The sequence below is a fragment of the Canis lupus genome, chromosome 18, assembly GCF_011100685.1.
Source record: "Canis lupus familiaris isolate Mischka breed German Shepherd chromosome 18, alternate assembly UU_Cfam_GSD_1.0, whole genome shotgun sequence".
In the NCBI taxonomy this organism is placed as follows: Eukaryota; Metazoa; Chordata; class Mammalia; order Carnivora; family Canidae; genus Canis; species Canis lupus.
In genome coordinates, this window is record NC_049239.1 from 24,561,115 (window position 1) to 24,576,767 (window position 15,653).

General features: G+C 38.4%; 1 protein-coding gene across 7 annotated transcripts in view; it reads right to left on the reverse strand.

The window, feature by feature from the left end:
• Positions 1–15,653, reverse strand: part of SEMA3D (semaphorin 3D) — a 216,972-nt gene that overhangs the window by 22,403 nt on the left and 178,916 nt on the right. For 6 of the 7 annotated variants that reach the window (XM_038562869.1, XM_038562870.1, XM_038562867.1 and 3 more), the window contains exons 13-17: positions 14,654–14,742; positions 12,794–12,835; positions 9,693–9,850; positions 7,446–7,510; positions 379–518 (exon numbers count right to left, since the gene is read on the reverse strand). In XM_038562869.1, coding sequence (XP_038418797.1) covers positions 379–518; positions 7,446–7,510; positions 9,693–9,850; positions 12,794–12,835; positions 14,654–14,742 — 494 coding nt within the window. The remainder of the gene's footprint in view (positions 1–378; positions 519–7,445; positions 7,511–9,692; positions 9,851–12,793; positions 12,836–14,653; positions 14,743–15,653) is intronic. The other variant, XM_038562868.1, reaches the window with a different exon arrangement.

Sequence of the window (15,653 nt, forward strand, 5' to 3'; positions counted from 1 at the left end):
CTCAGTCGGTTAGGCGTCTACCTCAATGAATACTTGGCTCAGATCATGATCCCAGGGTCCTGGGGTCAAGCCCTGTTTCAGGCTCCCTCTTCTCTGCCACTCTCCCCGTTTGTTCCCCCCTGCCGCCACCCCCCCCCCCCGCTCTCTGTCAAATAAAGAAAATCTTTTTAAAAATATATCTGCATTAAGTTGTCCTATTCTTATCTCAAATGCATTAAATGTCATGTTAGTGAGTATAAATTGTTATTTCCCTTTTTATCAAATAGCGGTAAGAACACTGTATGGCACTAAACATTGAATATCTCTTGCAGCCAAAATTTGATTTAACTTTTACACTGTTTTCTTCAAGGTGATCATTCTCTGATGACTATAACTTACCTCCTCTCGATGCTCATCTCCTGACCGCTGGATATACCACTTAATAGATGCTTGTTGGGATTTAGGTATACATTCCAGAAAGGTTGAATTAAATTCAATGCCAAAAATCACCTTTTCATCAGCAGTTTCATGACTAATGCCTGGAAAGCAAACATGGAATAGGAGATTAACCTTGACCTTATTTTAAAAGCAATGGGAAAATAGACTGATTTAGAACAGATGCTATGGGAGAAAGATTCGTACACCTTATTAAAGAGAAAGGAAATTCATGTGATAATATTGTTACCTAAGAGTCAAATATTATCTAATAGATTGATTTTTAAAACTCTATCCCTGCATTGCAATTTTCCCTCTTTCATGAATATTTGCAACTGTTTTTTTAAAAAAAGAATTCTTAAGACCTAACTCTAAACATTGAATCTCTTTATCTGAGCGAGACGGAATAAAACCATAGTATCTTTTAATGCTTTACACTTTTTAATTTGTATAAAATTTAAAAAGAGGGATACTTAAGCCCAACATGCATTTGCTATAAGATAGTTAATGGGATGCTAAAGCAACAGTGTTTCAGACACCTTATTCTTGTAAATCAACTGCACCATCTGAAATACATTCCATCCAGAGTAGCCAAAGGCTGTGTCCCATGTGTGATCTTAGATCTGTAGCTCAAATTTGATCAAATAAAAAATGACGGCTGCTCAGTCTGGCTCAAACATGCACTTTTTCATCATATATTCAGATGTCTCAATTCTGCAGATGGGCCTACTTAGCATTTTAGGCATAAACTAAGGGTAAGGCGTAAGGGACCTCTGTGAATCCTAAATATAAGCACACAAAATTATCAGCAAATGGCATGAATGCACATTTATTCAATAGTTAGACTTTCCTTTGAAGAAACTTCTTTTGAACTTGTTTGTACTTTACCAACAATGATTAAGTCCAGCGTGCTGACACCATTATGAATTAACCTCATCTAACCTTCAAAATGTGTGGATTCCATTTGAAACTTGTAATATATCCACTACCCCTGCAATTCCATTGATTATATCTATGGTTTTCACAGTTAATAAATTCCTAATGCACAGAAAGATCACCAGTGCCAATCATGGAAGAGAAAGACAGGCATCATTTCATAGCAACGGATGCCATTTTCCTAAGCAAAAGAAGTTCATGAACAAAGCCGGGAGGTTGCAGGCTGATTGTCAGGTGATGGGGCAAGGGCTGGGGAGAAACTTAATTAGACTGATTCAACCAAAGAACTGGTCGAGTTAGGAAAAGATAAATTAGCGAAGGCAACTGGAAAAATGAAACAGCTGATTGTACGAAATCTTTTTAAAATCAGGAAAAACAATGACCCTTTGACACAAAGTCATCAATATGTCAGTTTGACAGGAAATGAATTTATTGTTGTTACCAGTAATCTCTGTTTTATTTCTGACTTTTAAAAAATTCCTATTTTAAACAATCTCATTTATAATTGCATCAACAAGAATGAATACTTGGGAATTTTTTTAAGAGAATACTTAGGAATTAATTTAACTAAGGAGGTGAAGCACCTGGACACGAAGAACTATAAGGTATTAATGAAAGAAGTGTAATAAGGCACAAGTAAATGGAAAGATATCCCCTTGCTCATGGATTAAGAGTTCACATTGTCAAATGTCCACACTACTCAAAGCGATCAATGCCATCACAGTCAAAATTCCAATGAAAATTTTCACAGAAAAGTAAACAATCTTAAAATTTGTATGGAACCATAAAAAATCTCTGAATAGCCAAAGCAATCTTTAAGAAAGGACAACAAAACTGGAGGCATCATGCTCCCAATTTCAAACCATATTACAAAACTATAGTAATTAAAACAGTATGATTTGGCATAAAAATAGACACAGATCAATAGAACAGAATGGAGAGCTCAGGAATAAACCCACGTGCAGGTACTACATTATTTTACAACTCATGAGTTGATAATATACAAGAGGGAAAGGATGGTCTCTTCCATAAATGGTGTTGGGAAAACTGACAACCACGTGTCAAAAAATGAAACTAGACCACTGTCTTAACACCAGACACAGAAATTAACTCAAAATAGATTAAAGTCCTAAATGTGAGACTTGAAACCACAAAATTCTTAGAAGAAAACATAGGCAGTAAGCTCCTTGACATTGATCTTACTGATGATTTTTTAAATTTCATGCCAGGGAGCAAGTAACACAAAAATAAACAAGTTGGACTATATCAAGCCAAAAAGCTTTTGTACAGCAAAGAACGTCATCAACAAAATGAAATATCAACTTACCAAGTAGGAGAAAATATTTGCAAATTATATATCTGATAAGGGCTTAATATCTAAAATATATAAGCAACTCATACAACTCAATAACTAAACTCCCCAAATTATCCAATTTTAAAATGATCATAAGAACCTAAGAAACATTCTTCCAAAGAAAACAGAATAGATGGCCAACAGGTACATGAAAAGACGCTCAACATCATTCATCATCAGGGAAATGCAAATCAAAACCACAGTGACATATCACCTCATATCTGTCAGAATGGCTATTGTCTGAAAGACAAGAAATAACAAGTGTTAGTGAGGATGTGGAGAAAAGGAAACACTTGTGCACTGTTGATGGGAGTGTAAATTATTGCACCCACTATGGAAAACAGTACAGAAGTTTCTAAAAAAATTATAAATGTAACTAACATATGATCTGGCAATTCCACTTCTGGGTATTTACTTGAAAAAAATTAAAATAAAAACACTAACTCAGAATGATATATCACCCCATGTACATTCCAGCATTATTTACAATAGCCAAGATATGAAAACAACAGTGGGTGTCCATCAAAGGATGAATGGATAAAGAAGATATGGCATATAGCTACACAATGGAGTATTTCTCAGTCATAAAAAAGAAGAAAATCTTGCCATTTGTGACAACATGGATGGGTCTTCAGGACATTATGCTAAGTCAAGTAAGTCAGAGAGGCAAATACCACATGATCTCACTTATATGTGGTATCTTTAAAAAGGAAAAGAATGAGCTCATAAATACAGAGAACAGATTGGTGGATGCCAGAGGTGGGAGGTGGAAGGTGGGTAAAGTGTGTGAAGGGGATCAAAAGATATAAACTTTTGCTATAAAATAAATGAGTCCTGGTATCTGAACGTTGCCAAGAGAAGTTCTCATGTTGAGAAAACAATGTTTTGTAACCATATGTGGTGATGGATGCTAACCAGACCTATTGTGGTGATTGTTTCCCATGTATGCAAATATTAAATCATTATTGTTGTGTACTTGAAACCAATATAATGTTATATGTCAAATTATAACTTAATAAAACAATTCCTTCAGATTACAAATACTTTAGTTTGTAAATACCCTCATAATTGCTACTTTAATTCCTATAGTTGATTCTCAGTCTCTGGCTTCTATACAAGTGTCAATTCCTTCTATTTTTTTTTAAATGATTTTTCTTAGAAATATGAAATAATTCCTTATAATCTACAGGAAAAACAAACACTCACAAACTTAGCCCAACCTATGTGAGGTCTTTTTCTGATTTTTATTGTCGCTGCTTCATCTACTTTAAAATTTCTTTCCCCTACAGGGCAGCTAGAAGCTAAGTATCCTCCTCTTTAGCCACGCATTCCGCAAACATTATTCTGTGCCTACAATACAATGTACATTCCAGAGACAGAGACAAAGTCATCAAGTGAATGAATTAAGTAAAGAATATAGTATTTGGCAGTGTTATGCACTACATGTAAAACTAAGGCAGATTAGAGAATAAGAGGTAAAATGAGGAGAAATGTATTTCAGTGAGGATGGTCAGAAAAGGTGTCTTTGAGAAATTAACTTTTGAAAAAAGATTTTGTTTATTTATTTGAGAGTGAGTGAGTGCACAAACTGAGGAAGAGGCAGAGGGAGGGGGAAAAGCAGGCCTGGGGCTCCATCCCAGGACCCGGGGATCATGACCAGAGCAGAAGGCAGACACCCAACAGACTGCGGCACCCTGGCGCCCCAGAAATTAATATTTTATTTTATTTTTAAATATTTTACTTATTTATTCATGAGAGACCTAGACAGAGGGGGAGACATAGGCAGAGACAGAAGCAGGCTCCTTGCAGGGAGCCGGACCTGGTACTCGATCCCAGGACCCTGGGGTCATGCCCTGGGCCAAGGCAGATGCTCAACTGCTGAGCCCCCCAGGCGTCCCCAGAAATTAACATTTTAAAGATACATTTAAATAATGTGAAGATGGAGCTACGTGGACACTTGAAGGGAAGAGTTCTTTAGGTACAGAGGAAATAAATGCAAGCCTACCTGCAGCAGGAACCAGCCTGGGGCTTTAGAACAAGAGGAAGCCAGTGAGTGAGCCAGGTTACAGCGACGTGAGAGAGGGTCAGAGCATGCATCGGGACTAGATCAAGTAGAGTCTGTAGGCCACGGTAGATGCTATGGACTTTTTTCCTAATTGTTCTAAGAAGCTAGCAAAAGATTCTGAGCAAAGGGAATGGTGTAATCTGGTTGAACTTTTTGAAAGGTTACCCTGGGTACCAAGTGGATAGAGATGGGCCAGGGGCAAGTCTGGAAGCAGGAGAACCAGATAAACAGCTCCGGAACGGGGATGGTGGTGCTGGTTGAGAGGGCGTATATGGAGGTAATAAGAAGTAGGAGCAGTTGTGGCCATAGAGCCATCAGGACTTATTGGGAGGTTGGTACTAGGATGTGAAAGAAGGAGGAAAATAAAAAGATGATGCCTAGCTGCTTTTTTCTCCCCCCTAAGCAGTTGGGTAAATGGGCGTGCTATGTATTAATATGGGAAAGCCTGTAGAACAATGGAGTTTAGGAGAGAGCACAAATTCTTTCTCAGATATAATTTGGGATGCTTACTAGGCATCTAAGAGGAGCTCTTGTATGGGCATGCAAGTCATACAAGTCTGGCCCACAGGAGCAGGTTTAGGACTGGATTCAGAATTTAGGAGCCAATTGCCTCTAATCATATTGGCATTGATGATGTTAGGCAGCGAAGAGGCAGAGATTTTATGTTTAGATGACGGGATGAAAAGGAAAGTTTGAGAACATTTGGAAGGAGCAGCCTGTAAAGTAAGAGGAAAACCAGAAGGATGTGTGGGCCATGAAGCCCAACGGTGCTGAGACACCATCTCTTCAAAAACAAAAAGCCCTGATACGTAGAGCTTGCCCATTTTCCTGGGGTAAAAACTCCACCTATGGCTGAAATCGAGCCACAGATGGTTCAAAAGCAGCTCACAAAATTCCTAAATAATAAGCAATCAGCTCTCATGGGACCCGAAGAATTGGCTCTAGCACGTCACTGCGTGGAAGTCAAACGAAGAATGTGTTTTGAGGAGGAGGGAGTTAGACATTAAGTAAATCATGAGAGCTGAAAACTGGCCATTGGATCTGGCAAGGAGGAAATTCTGGGCACCTTGATAAAAAATGGATTGGGGGCAGTGAGGATGACGACGAGCAAAAAGTGGGCGTGGTGGGTGGTGGCAGGAACAGGATACGGTGAGACACCATCTCCACCCTCAGCAGGAACTATGTTTTGTGTCACTTTCTTTTTTTTTTTTTTTTAAAGATTTTTTTATTTATTCATAGAGACAGAGAGAGAGAGGCAGAGACACAGGCAGAGGGAGAAGCAGGCATCATACAGAGAGCCTGACGTGGGACTCGATCCAGGGTCTCCAGGATCATGCCCTGGGCCGCAGGCGGCGCTAAACCCCTGCACCACCGGGGCTGCCCTTGTGTCACTTTCTTTACAACACTTACCACTATCTGACATAGAATCTATCTCACTTGTTTTTAAGTGTACTGCCTGCTTCCTCCCTAACACAGCCTGAACAAAAGTTCCACGGATGCGTGGGCTGTTCTCTTTCTTCCTCACGGTGTATCCTCAATACCTATAATGGTTCCTGACCAAGCTCACGTGCTCGAATGAAAACCATATCCACAGCAGCACATGGTCACGACTGGAGACGTCATGAGCGACACACTGGACACGACAGGGAGTCACCCAGGCCTTAGAATAGGAAGTCCAACATACTATTGGACCAGAGCTTATTTTTCAGAAGAATGGAATTATGAATTATAAATAATTGTTTTGTTTTTAACCTGTAAAACTTCTGGGCCTCCTGTTAACTATGAAACTTGGGTTGTCTATTCACAGCTGAGGTGGTCCCTACCAACGTGATGAAGGCAGGGCAGTTTCCTTCCTCCAACTGTGTGGGTGTGCGTGTGCATGTGTGTATATTTTCTATATGAAGGGAGAGCTTGGGAGTGGAAAGTAACCAAAGTTTTGGAATATATACTCTGGGTATATACTCTTATAGATTGTTCTTTCTCTGTGATCCAACTCTCTCAACAGAATCCTCTCTATTCTCCACTCTGTCCCGTTCATACTCAGGCTCTCAAGATCTTTCATGAAATTTTCTCTGCACAATAGAGCCTCTGGTGATCGCTCTCTTTGTTAAACTCCCATATCACTAATTGTGCCTTATGACATCTCCCCAAAGGATCCCAAGCTCTCTAAGGAGTTTCTTTGTCCCAGAATGTACTCAGGACAATTACATACACATGGAAGTCACCTCATAAACATTTATTGATTGAATGAAACCATGAATTGATAACATGAATTCAAATAAAGCATAACAAGTACCTACAGTCTCTTTAGACTTTTCTAGGAGAGTCTCCAACTTTACCCTAAATGTCCATATGTTTTGGACTATATCCTGTTTTATCTTTATTAGCGGTTTTTAAACTTTACAAGGATGGATAAGGCAGTAAAAAGCACCCAAAAAAGGACAGGAATTTTAAAAGACATATGAAACAAATAATGATATAACAAAGGATTATTCACTTAGGCATGTAGATGGGGGGTCAATTTATAAAATCTCCTGTTGCTTTTTCAGAACATAAGCATTATATAAAATAAGAGCTTCCTATATAATAGATATTTCAAGTCATATAATAAAAAGACACACAAAGAGTAGGCTTAAAATTTTAAATGGGAGAAAAGCATATGAAGCCTGTACTTACTGTCTTCTATGTCCCAGCACTGCGTGATTGGGTCTCCATATTTCACATCTTGCCGTCTAGCTCGCCTATGGAAAAGAGATTAAATGGCAAAGAAGGTTGAGCATGATAGCCGGAATATATAAGGTCTGCATCTAACACTAATAACAGTGGCGGAAGCAGAACTATGTTTGTCTTACTGCTCAGCTTAAATGCTGAACAATATTCCCATCACTCTAACATCAATTCAAACACTACTAGCAAAAGAGTCCTAACAGAGTGAATCCTGCTTTGGAAATAAGTTGAGTTGAATTTTACTCAACTCCTCTGACTCTTGATAAATTATTCAACAGTCAACAGGTTGACTGTAAATATAATTCAGGTTTGAGATACATCCAATGGGGACAACTCTCCCTCTCCTCTTTTTTTTCAATCAGTCAATGGGAAAGTAATAAGATATGAAAGAGCTTTACTTTGTGGGTAGGAAAGTAAACACAAATGCCCAATTCCTTACCATATGAAGATGCATATTACATAGATTTGATTAAGCAATAAATTAAATATTGTCAACTCAAATGGGAGTACAGGTTTGACATGATATAAATGGCTCGAAGGAACTCTTATCTGCTGACAGGTTGTTCACACTGTTCTTCCGAGAGTAGAGGCAATGATCATAATAAATAATTCTGTTGGGCATTATTGTCACATATTTTCCTTTAGAGAAAATAGTAGCTATTGCATAAAAAAAGAAGAAACTGCTACATCAAAGTTAAAGTAGTCTTAAAACTCTTGCAGCGTATTTTCATTGGCTTTGGCTATCATATGTTGCTGCGTCGGCAACTATAAAGTCACAGTAAACTCTGCAATATCCAGGGTGTTCCTTAAGGGCATTGCTGACCAGGTGATAACCCCGTACAAGTTTCATCTATCATACACATTTTTGGCTCACATGCACGTTATGTTAAGGTAAGGGAAAATATCACAGCGGCATGTCTGTAAGATCAGAGATACAGTCTTGGGAAATATAAGAAGAAAAATTATGATGGTATAAGGCACATAAGATCAAGAATGTTTCTAAATCTTGGCTTCTTAAGAAACAGGGTCAATTCATCAAACTGAAGGTTCATTACCAACTAATGAGCACTCTTGTTTTTTAGCTTCTAGAAAAAAAAATATATTCCCCAAGGACTCACTCTGATAAGTATATCCCAAGCCAAAAACTGTAACAAAATATTGATGTTTTTTACTTTCGACTTGTAATAATGGTATCTCTCCGTTCACAGCTAATGCAGACATTTCAAGGAATATAAAACGTCTCCCAGTTCTAAGCAGTATCTTCTGTGGTATTATATATTCAATCTGTGACTCCTGGAATTTGAAATTTGACTGATTTGTCAAACAAGAAACAAGTGTGTATGCTCTAGTGTAACTCATTTGTTATCACTGAATTTTGTTAATTTAGACCTAAAGATTAAAAACAAATCCCATATACAATTTGCTGATATTTTACCTAGAGGAAAAATACACTTTGAACAATACTATAGAATACATTTAAAAAATTATTATCATAATATATTTAGCCAGCATCAGTCATGTTGATGGCATTCAGGTTCTTTCTAATAATTTTGCTTTTGCAAACAGTACTGAAACGATCAGTGCTTAAATGACTTTGTGGTGCTTGTGTCCATGTGTGCCTAGAATAAATTTCTAGCTGGGTATCATTGGCTCGAAATAGCATGATTTTTAAGAGCAATGAACATAAAGCAATGAACAACAAACAGCAGGGCAATGTTGGCAGAAGCTGACCAAGTTAGAGTTATTGTAGTAAAAATAAAATCGTACCAAGTCACTGAGATGTGCTGTGAGCTGTGTGTAATCCACACTTCTACAAACACACATACTTGTATATTATTTGCAAAACAGTAAGGCTAAGTATATACATATTTTAAAATAAGGGAAGAAGGGAGGAATGTAAGCAAGGGGAACGTGGTCAAGAAAGACCTTTAATGGTGTTTAACGTAGATCAAGGAAAAGAATATACACAATTTCTCAGCACTTTTAAAGTTCCACATTTCAGAATATCAGAACACTATTATATCTTCCTTCAACACTGAGTTTCATGCAGAAGTGTTAAACAACATCTAATTTTAATATTCTTGCCACAGACTACGTTTGCTATATATTTTCTCTTTAAACCAGAAGACAGGTATTCATGTGACATATTCACTGTGTAGAAAAGCCGGCTTCCCCTGAGCTCGACGTGCCTCTTACCTCTTTGAAGTGGGTGCGTACCTAGAGCATGCATTTCCGTCCCAGGCACAGTAGGGGTCTCTGGCCAGACAACAGTCTGCACAGGCTTTCCCATAAGTGTCGCATCTGTGCAAGGAGAGCTGAACCAATCCATCTCGGGAGCCAATGTACAATTGTTGCTACAAATCAGGCAAAACAAATGAATTGGAAGCATCTTTCAGACTAGTCTTAGGAACTTCCCTTTCTTGAAAACCACACCACAGCCCTAAATCTGCCTCCTCGGGTGTCCCTAGTCCAGCACATGAGCACTTGTGTAGAAACAGAACACAGAGTAAGATAAGTCAGGCACTTCCACTCCTGGCAGGACGGTGGTTTGATGATGTTGACGCTGAAATGGGCAGCATTCTAGGGCTAGAATAACCTTGGCAGTAATTTAAGAAGGTCAAGAACCAGCTGTTAGACTGAGGAATTAAGACGTCAAATTCTTTCCCAATGGTGGAAAATCTGTGTTAGTAGATTATATTAAGCACAGATGCTATAGGCAACGTGGATGGGCCCCCTCTGCTGCGGTTCTTACACGAGAGATGACTGAACAGGGATTTACCCGACTTTCTTGTGGTTTGAACCATTTCATTTGCTAATGAAATATTTACTGACCCCTGAAGGAAAATGGGTTATAAGATGGGATGCCTGGGTGCCTCAGTGGTTGAGCCTCTGTCTTTGGCTCACGTTGTGACCCTGGGGTCCTGGGTCCACTCCCACATCGGGCTCCCCACAGGGAGCCTGCTTCTCCCTCTGCCTGTGTCTCTGCCTCTCTGTGTGTCTCTCATGAATAAATAAATAAAATCTTTTAAAAAATGGGTTAAAGGAGGGAGAGAAAATATTGGGGATCACTTGTGAAGAAAGTATTAAGGAGGCTTGGAAGATGCCACATCTCTAAGGGAAGGTTTCAGGATACTACGACACTTGGCACACACAGTCCCATCCTGAAAAGAAGTCCTGAGAGTAATGCCTTGCTCTCTAGCTGCATTTCCTCGAGGGAATATGTTGGAGGAGGCGGGAGAGGGGTGATGCAGCTGGAGAAGCCAGAGTCTGTGCCTTCGGGGAACTCCGGGTAAATGCTACTGGACCATATCAAACATTGAACAAAGGAGGGAGATCTGACAAAGAAATATTGACACAAACAACATGCATATCCTGGGCCCGTACAGATCAGTCTTCTCCCTCTCTGGCCCATTAAAATGTCATTAGGACTTCCTGGCTGCTGAGCGCAATGCATCCTGCTGAACACTTGTTTTACTTCAATTCCCCGTAGGGTTTGACACCAAGAACGAACCCTCCTTGAAACTCTTCACTTTTCCTCATTCTCCTTCTTCAGTTCTGCCCGAGGCTCTGATCCACTTTGATGATTCCTTTCTTTGCATTCAATGTTAGGTGTTCCCTCTTCTCTATCCTCATTTCTTCACCTTTCTTGGTGTACAAAGTCAGTGGCCATCCTAAAGTGGACGTCCTGATTGCTCTAAATCTAGCCCTGCTCCCCTGCCTCGCTGAGAGGCAGCTCCCCAGTCCCCCCGGGACACAAAGGGGGCAGTTCTCCCTCAGTCAGCCACCGTCTCCTTCCCATTCCCTTACATCCAACTCTCCACCTCCCCTTCTTCCTTCTCACTGGTTCTGCCATTGTCACTGCCTTAGTCTTGGTCCTTATCATTTCTGTCCCAATTAGGTCTAAGTGTCCTAAGATTCCCACTGGCTTCAGCCTTGTTTTCTGGCAACTCCCAGCTCAACCCCAGGACTCAGTCCATCCTCCTGCCACACTAGATGGATCTTCCTAAGAGGAAAATCTTATCACAACATATTCCTGTGGAAAATCTTTAAAGGTTTTCATTGTCCTTACATAAAAAGGATGCATCTAATTTGGCTCTGTCTTAAAATCCCAGATTCATTTCTAGCCTCCTGTGTCTTGCATACACAAATGCCCTTTGCTCTAATTGTCCACAAACTTGTTAGAATAAGCCATGGGCTCTCACTCTTCCCACCTTTCCAGATGTTCTCCTCTTCCCCTTGGCATAGGCTTCCTCATCTCCCTCTTTCAATTTATCTGGTTAACTGAACCATCCTTCATAGTTCAGGTACATGTCTCCTTTTTGCTGTCTTCACCCACTCCACTTGGCTCCCTCAGACTAGCTCCCAGTACGTGCTTCCATTATTGCTCCGCACTCTTAGCATGCCCCTTCATCTCCTGGCTCCGCTGTGAGCTTCTGCAAATTAAGGGCTATTCCATTCATTCATTTCTGTCTCCAAGGACAGTAGTAGGCCTCCAAGAACTAAATGTTGAGGAAACAAATTAATGGAAAAAACCAAAGAAGAATTCTACTTAGATCTTTTCCCTAATAATCTCTGTATCATTTCTATGGCATAGTAGATTAAGACAACGTTAGCAGTACCTAACATATTAAACATATTGTCCCAGAACTTTCGTATCCTAATGCAAGTCTGAACTTCTTGAATCAATCGGGATTTGGAGTATCATATCTAAACTCTGTGGAATCTAATACCATTATTGTTGTTATTATTAGCTACTACTTACTTCACACTTACAATGCACCAACTCTCTGTCTAGAATTTTGCATGTAGCATCCATTTATTAGGAGGCAGATTTTATTTCTCTAACTTCACTGTTAAGGAAATTGATTCCAGGAGTCAGATACTAAGTGGAAGGCTGGAGGTTGCTGTTGGGCTCTTCGCCACCACAGTCCATGGTCTAACTCCTAGACTCCTTGATTAAAAAAATACTTTTAGTGATTAGGGCTGGTGTTCTACATTGATTTCTTATGGCCTTGATAGAAACACATCTTCATGAGACACAGAAAGTGAACTCAGTTTTCAGGAGCCCAGGGAAGGGGGGAATACATCATTCAATTCATGATATTTGATTCTACATCTCCTAAGGCAAGACTGCAACAATGGCCTCTAATCAGTTCATAGAAAACACAGATAATCTAGAGCTTTGTACATCACTTATAATTTAACTTCCAATTTTGATAGATTTTCCCCAAAATGAACTTGAATTCAAGCAATCTGTTGCTTTTGTAGTTAATTTTTACACAAAAATTAGAAAGTACCTGCTTCAGAGACAATTCCATGTTCAAGATGATTGATGAGTGCTGAAAATAAAAGTCAAATGTTAATAAAGACAATTATTAACAGTTTTTTATAGTAGCTAATATGTTGTTTTGTCATGTACCAAAGATCACTGCAGTAAACTTCAAGGGCCTGTTACATAGTGGGGAAAAGGATCTTAATGTTTGCAATTTCCTTCCAATGTGTTGTAATTCTACCTTAGTAGAAATTATCAAAGTAGTTATTTTAAAGTGTATTATTACAAAAAATTACCTAAATGTATGAGGAAATACTCTGCCTTGAAAATCTCCCCCAGTTACCCACAAGGCTTCTCCTTCTAAATCTGCTTATCTTAACTGCTTCCATATAATTCAAACTAGCGTTGACAAGAACATCTCCATAATTATTTATTACCTCGTTCTGTTCTTACTTAGATCAGTAGTTCAAAAACTTGCTCAAGTAGCAGAGTTCTGAAAAGTTATGGGTGAGCATATTCTTTATGCAACACTGAAAGCTACTGATGCACATGATTTTGTGATATGAACTAGGGCTAGCTTTATTTGTAGAAACTATAAATAGTTTGTGCATGCAATATAAAATTAGAAACATGAACACAAAAGCTACCAAAGGATGGAATGCTTGAAAATTTTTTCATCTACTTATCATCTACCTATTTGCTACTCATTCATTTCTTACCAGCTGCTATTTACATACCAGTAAACAGAAGCAGGTATCCAAAGGGTTTTTTTTTTTTAATGCATAAAAAATGAAAGAAAAATGTTAAAATGAGAAAGTTTTATCCAATAGCCCTGGGGTTTTTTTGTTTTTGTTTTTTTAATGAAGGAAAGAGGGTCATGGTCTAATCTTAACACTGGAATCCAAACAATTGCTCTTGACCACTAACAGCCAACAAGTAAAACTTATTCTAATGCGACCTATGTATTGTGGGGGTTTATTTTTGGCTTCTGGGTTCACACTTCTATTTGACATGGCTTTTCCCTCAGGAACCACACAAGACTTTGTTTTTGGTAGATGCCAGATAGCGGATCTTGTTCTAGTTAACTCCTTGACCACTATTATCATCACAATGTAAAGGATCCTGTGGGACTTAGCATGTTAATTACCTTGAGCTCCTCACACTGGAGGGCTCTGCTCCATTTTGAGGCAATGGATATTCACAGAGAAACAGCCCATTTTAATGAATTATCTCAACAAAAACGTTATAAACAACATATTTTTTAAAAGCCCCTCTCAGAGATATAATTTTACTTCCAATGTTATTCTCAGAAAACACTTTTAAAATAAACTTCACTGAGCATCTACAAAGAACGCCACAATTCAAATGTATTGTTAAAAGTCAAAGACATTCCCCAAATCCGGAAAACTATTATTTTAAATCTACTAACTCTTTAGGGGAATGTAGCATACATAAAGAATGAAGACTTACTCTCATGAAACCTTAAAAAAAAAATTCCTTACAGAAAAGCAGGGACATGTGATTTATACAGTCTTCCAGTTTTCCCAAATTCAATTGAGGAAAAGTTGAAAAATAAAATTTATAAAGTAGAAAAGCATCTGGATAGTCAAAGAGACCCCAGGCTTTCATCTACTGTGGCGATTTGTCTGACCACATGCTTGGAGAATAAAGTAATGAGGGGAATCCCAGGAGCCCTGAATTTAGTGGCATTCTACAGAGAAATGGGGGTCCCATTACCAGTTGCTTTTAAAACTTTTTTTCCATTGCTAAGGAAAAGGAAAATAAGGGAGTGAGATGCACAGACCTGTTCAGAAGAAACACACTGTCCTGGGTACCGGAGGCTACTAAGTTTCACCATGGCTTCTGGAGCTCTGGACTGTCTTACCTTGAATATCTGCAACTCCTCCAGTACTACTTCTTCCATATTCCACTTCTCCTTTGAAATGCTGACCACTTTGAGGACTGTCCCAATGTCTGAAAAAATACATCACCTATGATCCTGCTGTTTCTGCTTCAGTGTTTGGCTGTAAGTATATGCCTAGCAACCTTCACATTGTTCCCCTCATGTTTCAAGAAGTCAGATAAATAAAAATCCAAGAAGTGAAGCTTAAGTGATATGATTCCCTCCTTCCAAAGCATGGTAGTTTTTAGCCCATAAAACACATATTTATAAAGAAAATTTTAAAAGAATGCACTTGAAGTATATTCCTAGCAAAAGGAATATATGTCTCACTTAAATATTGGTAAAAATTATAACTAAAGTGAAATAACCTTTCTGTAACTTAGTTGAAAGGTAAAAATATGCTAAAATAACTTTTTTTTCTCTCAATGTAAGAAATATTTATGCAGTTCTTATATCCAACTTACCATGAAAGGTAAGATATATACAATTTAAAATCATGTTAACAAATGGAAGAGAAATCACTGAAGCCATCCATATGGGGAAACTGTAGCACACTCATCAAACATTTATTTACAGAAACATTCCTAATTGGCTAGAAACTGAAGTTTTGTTTAAAATTATTTTAGTTTACTTTAAAAGATTAACCAAAATTTGAAAGACTACACACCAAAAATTGACATTTAGTAAAGATGCCTTAAATGGAGGATCCTGTATTGCAGTTTACAAGGTGGCATGCTATTGCAGTAAGTTAATCAAAAGAAGGTTTTAGAAAAAAGAAAAAAATCTCATTTGGAAATTAACTTATACAAAATACATGCTGCCACTGTGGTTGAAGAATATTCACATGTATGGCAATGATCCTATTTGCAAAAAATAGTCTGAATTATTTAACTCTGTTTTTAAATGATTCTAGGATCTTTGAAAAATATTGAATATACATTTTCCAAATGTCATAATTGAAAGTCAATCCATCTTAGTCGGC